This window comes from Lycorma delicatula, chromosome 12 (genome assembly GCF_047948215.1).
Source record: "Lycorma delicatula isolate Av1 chromosome 12, ASM4794821v1, whole genome shotgun sequence".
Lineage (NCBI taxonomy): Eukaryota > Metazoa > Arthropoda > Insecta > Hemiptera > Fulgoridae > Lycorma > Lycorma delicatula.
The window spans coordinates 74,309,404-74,325,157 of record NC_134466.1 but is presented as its reverse complement, the minus strand read 5'-3'; the positions used below and the strand labels follow the sequence as shown (position 1 = coordinate 74,325,157).

At 30.0% G+C, this 15,754-nt stretch overlaps 1 protein-coding gene across 1 annotated transcript in view; it reads left to right on the top strand.

Moving 5' to 3' along the window:
* Window positions 1–2,409, top strand: part of Stacl (SH3 and cysteine-rich domain-containing protein) — a 1,060,888-nt gene extending 1,058,479 nt beyond the window's left edge. Inside the window, exon 21 of the mRNA XM_075379276.1 lies at window positions 2,262–2,409. Within this exon, the coding sequence (XP_075235391.1) occupies window positions 2,262–2,363 (102 nt within the window). The 3' untranslated portion in view covers window positions 2,364–2,409. The remainder of the gene's footprint in view (window positions 1–2,261) is intronic.
* The last annotated feature ends 13,345 nt before the right edge of the window (window positions 2,410–15,754 follow it).

Here is a 15,754-nt window from a genome sequence, read left to right as displayed (position 1 = left end):
GTAGGCCTATATAAAATGGATTTATTTTCCCAGTAATAAATAAATGTACATTCTGCTAGTCTTTAATTTAATCATAAAAGGTAATTTAATCAAGCCTATATAAGAATAAAGGTGTAAAAACATTTTGGTTCACAAACAGCTAAAAAATGGCTAATTCATTACAGAGTATATCAGATTCTGCAATTCAAGGGTTTATAAGAATTTTTGGTATATACACATGTTTAATGAAATAATTTATACATGTGAGATATGTATACATATCTGAGGACCCAGGATTTTGATGAAATATGATAGATTCGGTTGTTGCTGGATCTGTCTGCTGAGGTGTTATTATGCATATTAGCCACTAATTTTTAACCTTATGTGTATTAATTTTAAATCTTAAATCAATGCACTGGTTGACTTTAATCAGTAAATAACTTTGAATGAAGAGTTATTCAGAGTTTTAGCTCTTTTATTATTGTACCTTAATTGTATGACATAAGACTAACCTTCTTTCCAGTATATTTTCAAATTATTTTGCACAATACTGCATAAAGAAAAGGAAAATTTCAACAAAAGTGCAAATTACAGCATTTTCATTCCACTTTGTCATGTTGTTTCTCAGAGAACAGCACCATGACTTTCTAACAGTAAGACAATATAAAGATAGGCACTATGAGTACAGGAAAGATTTGCAGATAGATTTTCTGAATGTTAAAAAAGTGTTTCATGTCAAGGACAAAGGAAAAGCATAGGAGGAATTAAGGAAAAAGAGAGAGAGGAATTGTAGAAAGGGCAAAATAGATGCATAGAGGAAATTTTATGTATTTAAAAGTAGGAGAAGAAAAGGCAGATTGGATGAACAGAAAAATAGTCAGAAACAAAGTAGTATTCTTCACACCTTTGTTATTCATCTATGATTTGATGGTATACTAAAGAAGCTGGTGAAAAGGTATAAAAAGGGAATGAAAACAACAACACTGTTCGAAAAATTGACTGATGATGTGGGGAAATAGAGAAAGGGAACTTTAAATGTAACTTGGAGCATGGAGAGAAATTGTAGAGCAGTTCAGAATGGATGTAATGTGTAGAAGATCACACTTCTATATTACCACCTCACGATCATGAGGAAGAATAACCCAAAAATAGGTTGGTTGGAGGTCACCTCACAGTCATCACCCAGGCCTCGGTCGAGATGCCACCAATGTAAATGCCTTGGCAGACATTTGCAACTAGTAAATACATATCAAATTTCGCCTTCACATAGGCTTCAAACGGACATCTTCACATCCAACCCAACATGATTTCCTCAGACTAACTAACCAAAACTGCAGAAGCACCAACCCTGTGCCTAGTACAGATTTGACAACCATTCATGACTGTGAATGCCTCAGAAAACGAACATGTTTAAAGTTAAATTAGTGCTACACCCGTACCAATCAAAATTGTATTTTACGCAACATAGAAATTCAGACCTAAACCCAAATAAGTCAACCAGATTAGGTCACCTAACAAGTGGAATGAAACCTCATTCTGGTCCGCGCAGGAGCTGGGAACAAACCTTGCATCCCTACCCGGTCCTGCAGAATTCAACCTTTGGGTGATGGATTTTCCTAGTTATGTGGAATGCACATAAAAATACTGTAATGAAAAGATTAGATTGTTAAGGAATGAAAAGTTCAGAGATACAGTGAAAAAGGGATCTTTGTAAAAGAAATAAAGAAATCTAGGATAAGATGTTACGAGCCTTTAAAGAGTATGGAGGAAGGGACGACACCAAGGAGGATTCATTGATAAAGATTTTAGTTATGATAATAAGCGGTCAAAGAGAGAGAAGAGTGTGTACAGAAGGAAGGTAAAGAATGGATCGAAATCATGAAACAGAGGTACCGAGGAAACAGCAGGATAGAAAGAGATGGGAGGCTTGTTATAATTTGACTAAGTAGCAGCTGAAAACATGATAAGTGAAATTCCAGGTAGCAGCTGAAAACATGAATCTTGTAGTCCCATTAGTGGAGATTACCAGATTCAACTTAACCTCTAAAGTAATGCTTGCATAAATTCCTCAGTAGGCTCCTAAGATCCATACTGCCCCTCCATGAGACAGTTTTTTGAAGCTTCATGGAGATTTCAATTTCAGCCAGAACTTTTCAAAAACCGCTGTTTTTAAAAGCTCTTGTAAAAATAAAAATAAATAATAATTATTATTGATAGTTAGTAGTCATATGTTAATTTCTTATATATCAAAATTTGAATTTATTTACTTTTATTTTTTATAGATTGTAATACAAGTTGGAGAAGAGTTGGATGGTATGGTAATGATTCGAAGTGGTGATAATCGACAAGGTGTTTGCCCGTTAAAATATCTGCAGGAAGTGTGACAGAGCCATAATATTAATTCTTATTCTTCACTTTCACCTATGAAATCATCAGCAACAAAAACAAAGCAACATGTTTTACATAACAAGCATTCCTTATCGCCATCTACACAGAAATTGACTCTACAAAAACAACAGCAAGAAATGTCATTATTAAATAGTGTAAATAATAGTAATAATAACAATAACGATAATTATTCAACCTTACATGATGTAAGATTAACCTATGATGATGTTAAAACAACAAATAAGGTACAACCAAATGAAGAATTAAAAAATCGTTTTCTACGTAATCGTTACTCATATAATGAAAAAGTGGAATTTGAGGGTAAAACATTTTGTAATAATAATAATACATATTCTACTAAAACATCAAAATTAAATTCCTCCACAATTAGTTGTAATAGTTATACAAATAATTATGGTAATAAAATGAGTTTTAATGATAATAATAATGAAATTAATGAATTTGACAATCAGAGTGATGTTTTTACGTCTGGTTTATTGACTCGTACATTGTGTACAAGTAAAGATGATTATTATAATGTAGGTTACGAAAATAGACCAAATAGTTATAAGTTTAAGGATAGCTATAAGGAAAAGGATAAAGAAAAATATCCTTCTCCATATAGTTCTAATAATTATAATAATAATAATTCAGTAAAGAAAAAAAATTACGGTAAATATTTTTCATTTGAACGAAATAGCGATACATCTGATAGTAATTATAGTGCTGGAAGTAACCACACAGAAGGTACGAAAACGGAATTTTTATTAAAACATAAAAAATTTGGTCAAAGTTTTCATCATTATCGCCATTATAATAAACATTTTGATGATACAGATGCGTCCGTTAGTTATTTAGGTGTAAATAATATTTATGATAGTTTAGAAGATGTAACAAAAAATATTATTGCAATTTCATCGTCGTCAAAAAATATTACTAATAATAATAATTATAATTCGTTTACATCACCGTGTTCGTTGTTAGATTATAATTTACCGAATCATCATTCACATAACAATAGTTTAGAATCCATGTATTCTGCAGATGATTATGATACCTTACGATTTACAAATAATTTACCGGCTTCATTTTCAACATCATGGTCTAATTATGATAACTCTATAAGTAACAATTTGGTTATGAGTAATAATCGTTTATTATTATCACCTTCATCATCTAATCAAGATACAGATATAAATTATGCATTATCATCTTTGTCTTATATTAACAATGAAAATTATGTAGATGATAATGATGATATTGATGATGAAATAAATGAAATTACCACTAGTACAGAGCGATTGTCATCAAAAAATATTGTCCCGATGCCGTCTTCATCTAGACCACTAGGTTTACCACCGAGAACTTTTACTACATCACTTTTACCAAATGGTACTATTGGTCCTGCTAGACAAATACGTCAACGTTATCGAAGTATTAAAAATTTTACATCTCTGTCACGACCTCTATTAATTGGATGATATTAACTTTTCTTTTTTTTTTAATTAGCATTTTTGTTATTGCATATATATTACCTTTCTTTTCTTTTGTTTCTTTTTGTTTTACCTTTAGCAGTACTGGTGTTATGTTTATTAAAACCTTACCGGTTAGTAAATAATGTCACATATTAAATTTTCTTCTTAAACCCTTCTATACATAACAAAGTAATGAGCCTGTATCAGTTTTCAGGAGCATAAAAAAGTCAGAGTATATGAAAAAAGTATAATGTATTAAAACTATATGATATTATAGAATCAAAAATATATTCTTAAAAACCAGCAAAAGAATAAAGTTATTTCATGTTTTATGAAGAAATGTTTGCCGGAAAAAAAAAGCAATCTATTCTAAGTCTCTTTATGTGTCATCTTTTTTAGCATAATTACTGTTATATTCAGCTTAAGAAATAAATTTGTAATCATAATTCTGTAATCATAAATAATTCTGCTGCCTTTAAAAATCTTGTGAATTTTTTAATTATATTTCAATTAAATCTCTAGCTTACTTCTACATAACATTTTGTATGAAAAAATAATAGCATCTGTAAATAACCAATTTTAATTTTATATATTTAAAACCTAATGTGCTTCCTGGAAATTATATTTAGTAGAGCTTGTAAAATCATGCATTGCCGTAAAGTTTTGTATGGGAAAACTACTGCTACTGTTTCATCACAGAAAAGTAGAATACATTCATAAAGAAAAACCGTACAACAATCGGATAAGGATGGTGTATATATCTACACATTAAGTTCTAGAAAATCTGCAGAAAATAACACTTGATTTAAATTTGGCTGTTGTTCCTTTTGAATTAGTCTCCTTTCACACTGATATTCTGCTTTCAGTGCTTCTCCCACTATTAGAATTCTCAAAGGAAGTCCTGTTCTTGAAGCATGTAAAGGCATTTCTGTGACTCACAAATTTCTTGTACAGATGATGTAGAATGACAATTCAGTAGCTTGCACTTGATTTTTAGGAACAGAAAGACGTCAAAAAGATTAAATCCAGTAATTATTAAGTGGGTAATTGCAACATGATCATAGGATCATGTTGATCCTACAATCATGTTGCACTTACTATTTTGAAGCTGTCAGGGAAGGAGGATTGTGATGGAGCACCTAATTTTCCTTTTGCCAAACATCCTTTCAGATGTCTCAGAAGATTTTAATATGCCCACAATAAAATAATGTAAGATTAAAGTGACTGTTTTGAGAAAAATCAAGTTGAACTGTTAGTACACATACCTTTACTCAATTTCAGTAATATTTCACAAGGACATTTCATAAAATATATACGAGTTACAACAGTATTTTTCTAGGAAAGAACACAAACTTCTGAATCATTTGGTATAAAGATTAGTTTGGTGTAAAGCTCCACCTACTTTAATCTTGGATATTGTAGACTCTTCTCCTGTAAAGACACTTTTTACTAAATACAGGAAAGGTTTTTAATTAACAATATTTATTTTATTTTTTCATTCAACCTTGCATTAACTCTTATTTTATTCTTCATTGTCCTTTTAATTTTATTAATTTTTCCATCAGTCTTCATTTAAACTCTTCTGCTGACTTTTTTAGTTTTTTATTTTATTTTTATATCTTTAACTAGTCAAGTGATGATTCAGGTATACAGGGACATTGTAATATATTAATTTATTTTTTTTGTCAGTCCTAAATTTTGTTAAATTTTTATCTTATTCTTTTCAGCCCCTATTGTTTATCTATAAACCTTTTGGTAGAATTTTCGTTTTTCTTCTCATTTATTATCACTTTAATTAAGAATGTTTGATGTAAATTATATTGCTCACAAGTTAGGTGGTTAAATTAAATATTTAAAAAATTATATAAAAATAAGTTCCTGAAAAAAGATATTTATTTTATTTACTAAACGAAAAATAAATTAAAGAACTTCTTTTAAAATAATTCTTATAATAATAATAATGCCATTTTTACAACTAAGTGTGTGATTTTATTTTTATATACTCAAAAAAAAGTGATAATTCAGTATAAATTGTGCCTAATATATAGGCAGTAAATAGTTTTTGTCTGGTGGTATGAATTTTTTATTGCAGTAATTTCCCTATGGATGTATAACATAGCTGTAATTTTATTAATAAAGAATATATATACTTTAACATATATCTTTTAATAAAAATTATTTCTAAACTAAGAAATAAAATATATAAGTTCGCTGATTACTTGTTATAATTTTTTTGTAATGTTAACAAAATTGTATTTACTTTGTTATATTTAATAATATAATTATGAACACTATAAATAAATAACACCAGTTATAATTATATTGTAACTATTGTAAAATAAATTTTTAGATTAATAAATTTTTAATAATGTAAAATATTTACGGTCATGTAATGAAAATGTTATTAATAATATTTATATTTGATGCAATCAAGTGACCAGATTTTTTGTGTATATTTTATTATTTACATTGTATATATAATAATTATTTTTGTTGTTATTGATGTTGACTTTTCCATACACAGAAAGTTAATTTTAATGTCTTACATCCCTGATGAGTAAGCTGAAATTAACTTGGGTCTCTTCTCATTATAGCTTTCTTTACAAAAAAGAAAAAAACGTACAGTACAGAACAGTATATTTCAATATGATATTTATTTTGTTTGAAATGTATTAAACAGATATCTATTTGTTGGTTTTTTTAATAGCAAGAAAAGAATTTTAGCTTTAAACCAAAGCATGTAATTTTTAAAAATTTGATAATTACTTATATAGATATTTCCTTACAATCCAGCACCTACTTGATTGATCATAGAGCCTCATCACTGTCAGAGCACTTGTATCAAATTTAAATTACATAGAAAACAATTTAAAAAAATATTGTGTCTTTTTTTATTTATCTTTATTTATAATTGCATCAACAAAGTCATTAGCGACTCATCAATATCTGTGTAAATGTACCAGTAAACATGTAGTCTTGAACAGACTCAGGCTGACCATTCCTGAGACTTGTAGTTAATTGAAACCGAACCACCAAAGAAAACCAATGCATGATCTAGTATTCAAATCCAAATAAAAGCCACTTTATTAGGATTTGAACCTTAGAACTCTCGATTTTGAAATCAGCTGATTAATGATGATGCCACTAGACCAACCCAATGGGTTAACTAAATTTACTCTTTCAATATAACATGATATAAAGTACTTAAGATTGTAAAAAAATGAAGTATGAACATTCTTACAGTATTTTATTTTTTTTAATTTTAATTTTAATTAAAGTGCATGATGACTGATGGCTATTGATTTATTCTGTGTAGTTTTGAAAATACTATTTATTTTAATATTATTTTACACATTTAATTTTCAAGGATTTATTAAAAATTGTATAATGCCAATAGCAATTATTTTTTTTTAAGCTGTAGTAAAGTAACTGTTTTACTAGATACTGTTTACTACATTGTTTTGTTTTTTATATAAGGATCTCGTTTACATTTTTTTTTTTTTATGTTTCAAGGTTTTTTCTTTAATTTGAAATTTGTTTATCTTCAGTCTAATTTGAAAATTTGTTTTGTAGTAATGCCCTACTAAATATAAAATTACAAATTTTCATTTAATTTAGAGTCTGAATAAAAAAAAAGTTTTGTTTAGGTACTAATGATTGTTATTTATTCATTTTTCAATTACTAAAGCAAATTGTTAGATAAGAGATTAGTTTAATTAAAACTTAGAGTATAAATAAAATTATAAAATAAGTTTTAAATAAAATTATATATAATATTGGAAAAACAAAAAATGTCAGTAATAATAAAGAAAATGTTTGTTTACATACTGAGGTAGTATGTAAACACATTGATACTAGGTATCAAAAGTCAGTAGAAAACCAGCAGATGAGCTAAACTTGTTTATATGAAATAGCCTTGATAATAGTCTTTCATCTGGTCTGTTTTGCATTACCATCGCCAATAAATGTTTTCTGACAGTCTGCTTATACAGACATACCCCAGTAGGTTTTATACCTTTTTTTGTGAGGAACAGAAGGATCTGTTGCTCATAAAAACCTCATTTCTGCTTATTGAATTAAAGATTTTTTTCCCACTGTGTCATAATTCAGGTTTTACTTCCATATAATAAATGAATTGTGATTGCTGTCTTATATAATTTAATTCTTGTCTCCTTTAAATTCAGTTATTTATTACAAAATATTCATTGTTATTTTCATAATTCTCTGTTATACATGTTACATGTAATTTGATTTTTTTCTCTACTATGGACACTTTATTATAATATTGTTCACTACTGGTGGATAGACTTGTTTTACTGATAGTGCAATAATTTTCATATTTTTTCCCTGCTTTTGTTTAGGTAGTATATGTTATTTTCTAAATTCTTTGGCATAAATTCTGTCTTCAGGCTAAAACAGTTTTTTATTGTGAGCTTTTTATCACAAAAAATTATATTTTTAATAAGTTTTGCTCTTAAGATGATTAAATGAGCTAATTTTTACCTATTAAAAATTAATGTTTAGTTTTATGACAGTTCATTTTGTAAAGAAAGTATAATGAAAGATGATGTTAATTTTAAGTCATCCATCAAGCATGAAAGTAAAAAAGAAGCTAATATGATTTCACTTCACAGAACAAGTGAAAGGAATTTTTATCTATAGAATGTTTTTGAATAATGTTAAGTAATTAAAGTCTCAAAGTATAATTTTTATTTTCTTATGTTCAAAAAGTATTTAATTTTTTTTACTAAGAAGCAGCTAAATTGATGAGCTGAAGTTTAACGAAGCACTGTAAGTATCTGGTTTTATAGGGATGTTTTTTTTTTTCTAGCATTATCAGGAAAGTGAGTTACTGTCATAAATTCTATCTAGAATTATGTTGAAGACTTTTCTTGTTGTAATATTACATGATAATATAAGATTTTGTACAGTAATACTGCATCATCAAGTTTTACCAAAACATTGGTGATACTTGAGCAGAAATATGAAAGATTCAGCAAATATTAAATTGTGATGATGATAAAAGCTAAAATGTTTTTTAACAACTGAAAAGTACTAGTTATTTTGAGCTAAAGATCATATCTTTAAAGAAATTAAAAGCCAGAAACAAGTCAGTTTTTTTTTTTTAACTTTCAGGTCTAATACTTTTTGAGCAATCATTATTTTTTCATATTCATTAATTTCAAATCAGCTTTCGTTTTAAGAATAATTAAGAATAGTGAATTTACTTAGAATAAGAATGTGGTGTGTATATATGTATATATATGAGGTTTTTTAACAAAATTTGGTTTTTCTTTTACACAAAGCTAATTTAAAAAAAGAATGTAATATAATACATTATTATTATTATTATTATCTTTTACGACTGCATAGGATCACTTTAGTTATTATCCAAGTCTTTTCTATGGGACTGTTTAGGCCTTGCAGTCCTATTAGTATACTTTCTTGATACGTTGCAATCTTTGTGCCCTTTCTTGTGTTGAAAATGTTCATGTAGTGAGTATTTTCTTGTGACTGTGAAACAGGTGTTTTTGTTCTTGATTTTCTTGTTTAATTTTATCTTATCATAGTATATTATTAACATATAATTATTTAAATCCATCAGATACAGTTCAGTGAAAGGTAAGAACATTCACCTATTGTTTGTAGTGCTTTCAGAGCTTTAACTCTATCATTAGCAGACCAATTTTTATAAAATACATGTAATTATAAATAAAATATATAATTAAAAATATAGTTATTGGTTTAAAGCATGTATAATTAAAATTTTAAAATCATTAGTATGTAAATACTATTGTCATATTTAAAACTTCTTATATCCACAGTGGTAAGATAAATACTCTTTCTTTGTTCTCAGTCCTAATAAAAGTAGTCGCCTTTATTCAGATTTAAATACTAGATTGTGGATACTGGTATTCTTTGGTGGTTGGGTTTCAGTTAACCACACATCTTAAGTATGGTTGGCCTGAGTCTGTACAAGATTACACCTCACTCAGATTTCTCGAGCAAGGGATATGGCTGCCTATGGGCCACAAATACATAAAGCTTCAAGAGATACCTGAAAACTTCTGGAAGATTCATAAGAAACAAATAAACATTCTCAAATTAAAAATAAGGCATTTTTTAAATCAAAATAATTTTAAGTTTTTTTGTTTAAGTGTTTATAATTAAAAGATATTTGTGTCATGTGGTTGGTAGTTTCTCCATGAAATCTGATTCTACGTAAAGTGGCTTATATTTGCATACTTTTATTTATTTTATTATTACTATAATTATATATATTTTAAGTCTCTAAGCTTAATTGGCAAATGTTTTGTGCATAAATAATTAATTAAGAAAATGTATTATTCATTTACTTATTGCACATTTTTAAAAGATATTGCCTTCAATAATTAACAAGAAATATTTAATCGCTTTTAATTGTATAAAAATAATCTAAATCCAATGAGTGTTTAGTTAGAACTCAGCAGAAGATCACCTATTCAACCCACCGGGTTGGTCTAGTGGTGAAGGTGTCGTCCCAAATCAGCTGATTTGGAAGTCGAGAGTTCCTGTTTTCAAATTCTAGTATAGGCAATTACTTTTATACGGATTTGAATACTAGATTGTAGATACCAGTGTTTTTTGGTGGTTGGGTTTCAATTAACCACACATCTCAGGAATGGACAAATTGAGAATATTACAACACCTCACTTCATTTAAACTCATAAAAGAAAGAAAGATCACCTATTTGGAGAGGATCATGCATGTGGTCCATAACTTCTTGAAGTCAGCATATTATTCATTTCAAAGTATACCACTCATTTTTTTTCTTTTCGAGACCATTTCCACTGCCTTATATCATTTGTTTTTTTGTTCTTTAATTTAGTATTTATTTTTGGATCCTCAAAAATAAATAGATTCGTAGGTGATCCAAACGAAATAAAAAAAATATATAATTTTTTTTAGTTCGTTTGGATCACCTATGAATCGCATTAAAAACAATCCAATCTGTTCGGGCAGCCATGTGGAGATATAAAAGAGGCTGTGAGGCCGAGGTATTTGGGATGCGGTTTTGAGCCGGGCCAGTATCGGAGTGGAACGGTGATCACAATGCACCAGATCTAAATTTCGTTCAGTTGCCCAACTCCCTCCTGCGGAAGAAGCAGCAGAGTCTAGCGATGGAGCATGGCAGCTGGAATCGGACACGACGACAAAAGGAAGATCCTTACACAACTTATACAGGATTTAGGGGTTAGTATGTCTCGAGCTCGTTTTTAAGGGCAACAGGTGCCCGGGAGCTCACCAACCACGTTAATTTGAACCAATATTTGTTTCGGTTCCGCTTGGCAGCTGATGAGCTGTGTCTGTGTGAAGGTCCAGTCAGATGAACCCCTGATGTTTGACTGCTCTGGATCGGGCCACCCTCTCAAGGGGAAAATTGGCCACTCACAAGCGGCGAGTCAATGAGGCATGAGCCGCATTGTTGGACTGTGTGGGAGATCCTAGATGCGGTTGCTTTGTTCAACCGGCATCTGTAGTTTGCTTAAGGGAAAGACTCTTACCGCATTGATGTGGAAAGCTAACCCTGAGTATGGCACCAGCCAATTATTATGGTTCCAAGCGCTATAAAATGGTGGACAGGTACTTTCTGGCATTCAGCGACGTAACTGTGGCACCGAATTGGTGCCAAAACGAAATAAATTTTATTACGGATGTAAACCACCAGGTTAATAAGACAATTTATAATTTAACATTGTAGCAGTTGTGAAGTTATATAATTTAATATCATAAAAAAAACATGAAATAAAAATAAAACTTCATTCATAAAATACCCGTTGGATGTGTGTGTGTGTGTACGCCCGCACATCGTATTTTGTTACCACGTATATTTCCTACTGCCACTTTCTTTTTGACAAGATTTTTTTTTGCACATCCAATGAGTATTTTATGAATTAAGTTTTATTTTTATTTCATGTTTTATTAATGAAATTAAATTATGCGACTCCATAACTGTTATGATGTTAATTTATATACCATCTTATTAACCTGGTTATTGTTAATATCAATATTTCCTGCTATTTGGAATTTGGTAATGTTGGTTTGCATGGCATTTCTCCCGTCACCCCCAAAATCTTGTTGAAAAGAAAGCGGCATTAGGAAATATACATGGCAACAAAATACTCCACACGCGCACCCACACATTTTACACACTAACGTTCTGATCTAAAATATCGGTCATTTTAAATGTTCTCCATATTAATACATTTTATATATGAAAAATAAAAACATTACTGCTTGGCCACCATTGCACCATTTTAGTCATCCATATTTCAAATCCTCCGTATTAGTCTGGCCTTTCAATTTTCCCAGTATTTCTTCAGATATCGGATCGTTGCTTCCTGATCTCCACTTTGCTACGCTTTTCAAATTTTTTAACTTGGAATCTATCATGCGTATTTAATTTTCATTTTATCACAGACATTCTCTACCCTCAAATCAGTTTCTTGAAGCTCTCTTTGGATTTCTCCAACATATTTTCCACAGGTTTTTTTGTTAATATTACTTGTGACCAATTTTTTTTAGAATTTGGTTATTGCTGATAATTATAATTTTTTTTTGTCTTCAGTCATTTGACTGGTTTGATGCAGCTCTCCAAGATTCCCTATCTAGTGCTAGTCGTTTCATTTCGGTATACCCCCTACATCCTACATCCCTAATAATTTGTTTTACATATTCCAAACATTGCCTGCCTACACAATTTTTTCCTTCTACCTGTCCCTCCAATATTAAAGCGACTATTCCAGGATGCCTTAATATGTGGCCTATAAGTCTGTCTCTTCTTTTAGCTCTATTTATCCAAATGCTTCTTTCTTCATCTATTTTCCGCAACACCTCATCATTTGTCACTTTATCCAACCATTTGATTTTTAACATTTCAAAAGCTTCTAATCTTTTCTTCTCAGCTACTCCGATCGTCCAAGTTTCACTTACATATAAACCGACACTCTAAACGTAAACTTTCAAAAATCTTTTCCTGACATTTAAATTAATTTTTGATGTAAACAAATTATATTTCTGACTGAAGGCTCGTTTCGCCTGTGCTATTCAGCATTTTATATCGCTCCTGCTTCGTCCATCTTTAGTAATTCTACTTCCCAAATAACAAAATTCTTCTACCTCCATAATCTCTTCTCCTCCTCTTTTCACATTCAGTGGTCCATCTTTGTTATTTCTACTACATTTCATTACTTTCGTTTTGTTCTTGTTTATTTTCATGCGTAACAGGGATAGGGAACATCCTTGTCAGACTCCCTTTCTTATTACGGTTTCTTTCTTATGTTCTTCAATTATTACTGTTAACCCACCCACCTATCGACTTTACTTTTCGTATTATAAATCGGTTTACCATATTTGTTTAACATATTATTGGATTTTAATTCATGTACCCCAAAATTTACCTTAACTTTCCTGTATGCTACGTCTATTTTACCAATGTTCATTTCTCTTTCCACTTCTGAACACTTTTCTTTAATCCACTCTTCTTTCGCTACTTTGCACTTCCTGTTTATAGTATTTCTTAATTGTCGATAGTTACTTTCTTCATCACTAGCATTCTTATATTTTCTACGTTCATCCATCAGCTGCAATATATCGTCAGAAAACCCAAGGTTTTCTACCAGTTCTCTTTGTTCCGCCTAAGTTTGCTTCTGCTGATTTAAGAATTTCCTTTTTAACATTCTTCCATTCTTCTTCTACATTTTCTACCTTATCTTTGTTACTCAGACCTCTTGTGATGTCCTTCTCAAAAATCTTTACCTCCTCTTCCTCAAGCTTCTCTAAATTCCACCCATTCATCTGACACCTTTTTTCAGGCTTTTAAACCACAATCTACATTTCATTATCACTAAATTATGGTCGCTATCAATGTTGCTCCAGGTTGCTTAATCATGATATAATATATCTGATACCTTGCAGTATCGCCTGGCTTTTTCCATGTGTATATTCTATTATGATTTTTAAATCGGGTGTTGGCAATTACTAAATTATACTTCGTGCAAAACTCTATAAGTCGGTCCCCTCTTTCATTCCTTTTGCCCAGCCCGTATTCACCCACTATATATTTCCTTCCTTGCCTTTTCCAATGCTTGCATTCCAATCAACTATTATTAAATTTTCATCTCCTTTTATGTGTGTAATTGCTTTGTCAATTTCTTTGTATACACACTCTACCTCATCATTCACGGGCGCTTGTAGACATATAGACGTTAACAATCGTTGTCGGTTTAGGTTTTGAATTTATCCTTATTACAATGATTCTATCGCTATGCATATTAAAGCTTCCTCTCTTCCCTGTCTTCTTGCTCATTATGAAACCTAAACTTCCTACCCATTTCCCTTTTAAATTTTCTAACCTACCAATATGATATGATAGCATTCTGTCACATGATTCTGATGAAAATGTCTCAAATGACAGAATCCAAATTGACGATATTTTATGTAATATAGACTGAAAATTAAGTGCATTAATTATTTTTTAATACTAATGAGCTGGATGTAAGTCAAAACATTTAATCAATGGCTTCTTATTAAAATATATATATATATATATATACAATTTTTTTTATACACAATTTTTTTTTTACGAGTGAAATCTATCCCCCATAGGCCTTATAAAAACACTCGAATTTCTCTTGAATGGTCTTAATGAATAAATCATGTTCAATGGTTTTATTGGAAAAATAGAAAATACGGCGTATTACTCAGTACTTTCTTACAAAATCTGCTCAATAATGCAGCATCCTTGACATTGTACAGATGGTCAGAATCAGTCAGAGGGATAAGGAGAGAAAATGATCACCCTTCCCTAAAAGGAAATACCCATCCATAAGAAAAAAATTCCAACCCCCATGTTGTTACACATACCGAAATTAAAATTTCCTGTCCTTCTACCTACCCTAGTTTGGGTTAATACCACTGACTCAATTTTTTTGGCTGTTGCAAAAATTATCAGCTTTAAGAAAGAGACTGAGCTGTAATACGTCGTTAGTTTATTTTTGAAAACGTCGAACGCGACTTTTCACAAAAATCTTCAGTTCTATTATATATATATTATTAGATTGAAAAATGTGGAGAAACTGTTTCCCCTTTAATTTTTTGCGAAGAAGAGAACAGCCAAAAGTTATATCTACAAATTTACAAAGACTATCCTCAACGGAAGTCGGAAAATATGAAGAGAAAGTTCAACGAATTACAAAGAGATTTGGAAAGCCACGAAAAGACAATCGAAAACTTGAAAATAAGAATGTAGCGACTAAAATCTGATCGTAACAAAGAGATAATTACATTGGAGAGAAACAACAATTGTTTATATGAAGAGATAAAAACCCTAACAGCTGAGACAAATAATCTGGACAAATCATGTAAAAAAAGATCAAATTTTCACTTCAAGAAATGATCTATCAAATTTTCGTCAAGAAATTGTCAGAGAGGAAGATTATAAAAAAGCATATAACAAATGTATGGATTTGTCACATGTTCGCGATTCGACAAGAACATTGAGAGAATAACGAGCTAAAACTTTTTACAAATGCAGTTTATTACCCAAAGACATAATAATTATAATTATAAAGAGATGTAACATAGAATAGTAATTCAAATAAGAAGCGAAGCAAATAAAAAATAGTAATAACTGAAAAATTTTACTGTCTAAGTGAAGTATTTCTGATTGAAAAAGTACTCGATTCGGAGTGAATAAACTACTACTAGTAATAGTCATTACTAAAAGTTGTAGCATTTAAAGTATACCGTGTAGTTTTTACGTATTACTAAATATCACTTTAGTATTACTAAACAAACCGAATACGTCTACCTAATCTCTGTACGCATTTGCATCATGTTTGTAAGAGACTTGTTGAAACCTGCATAAAAAT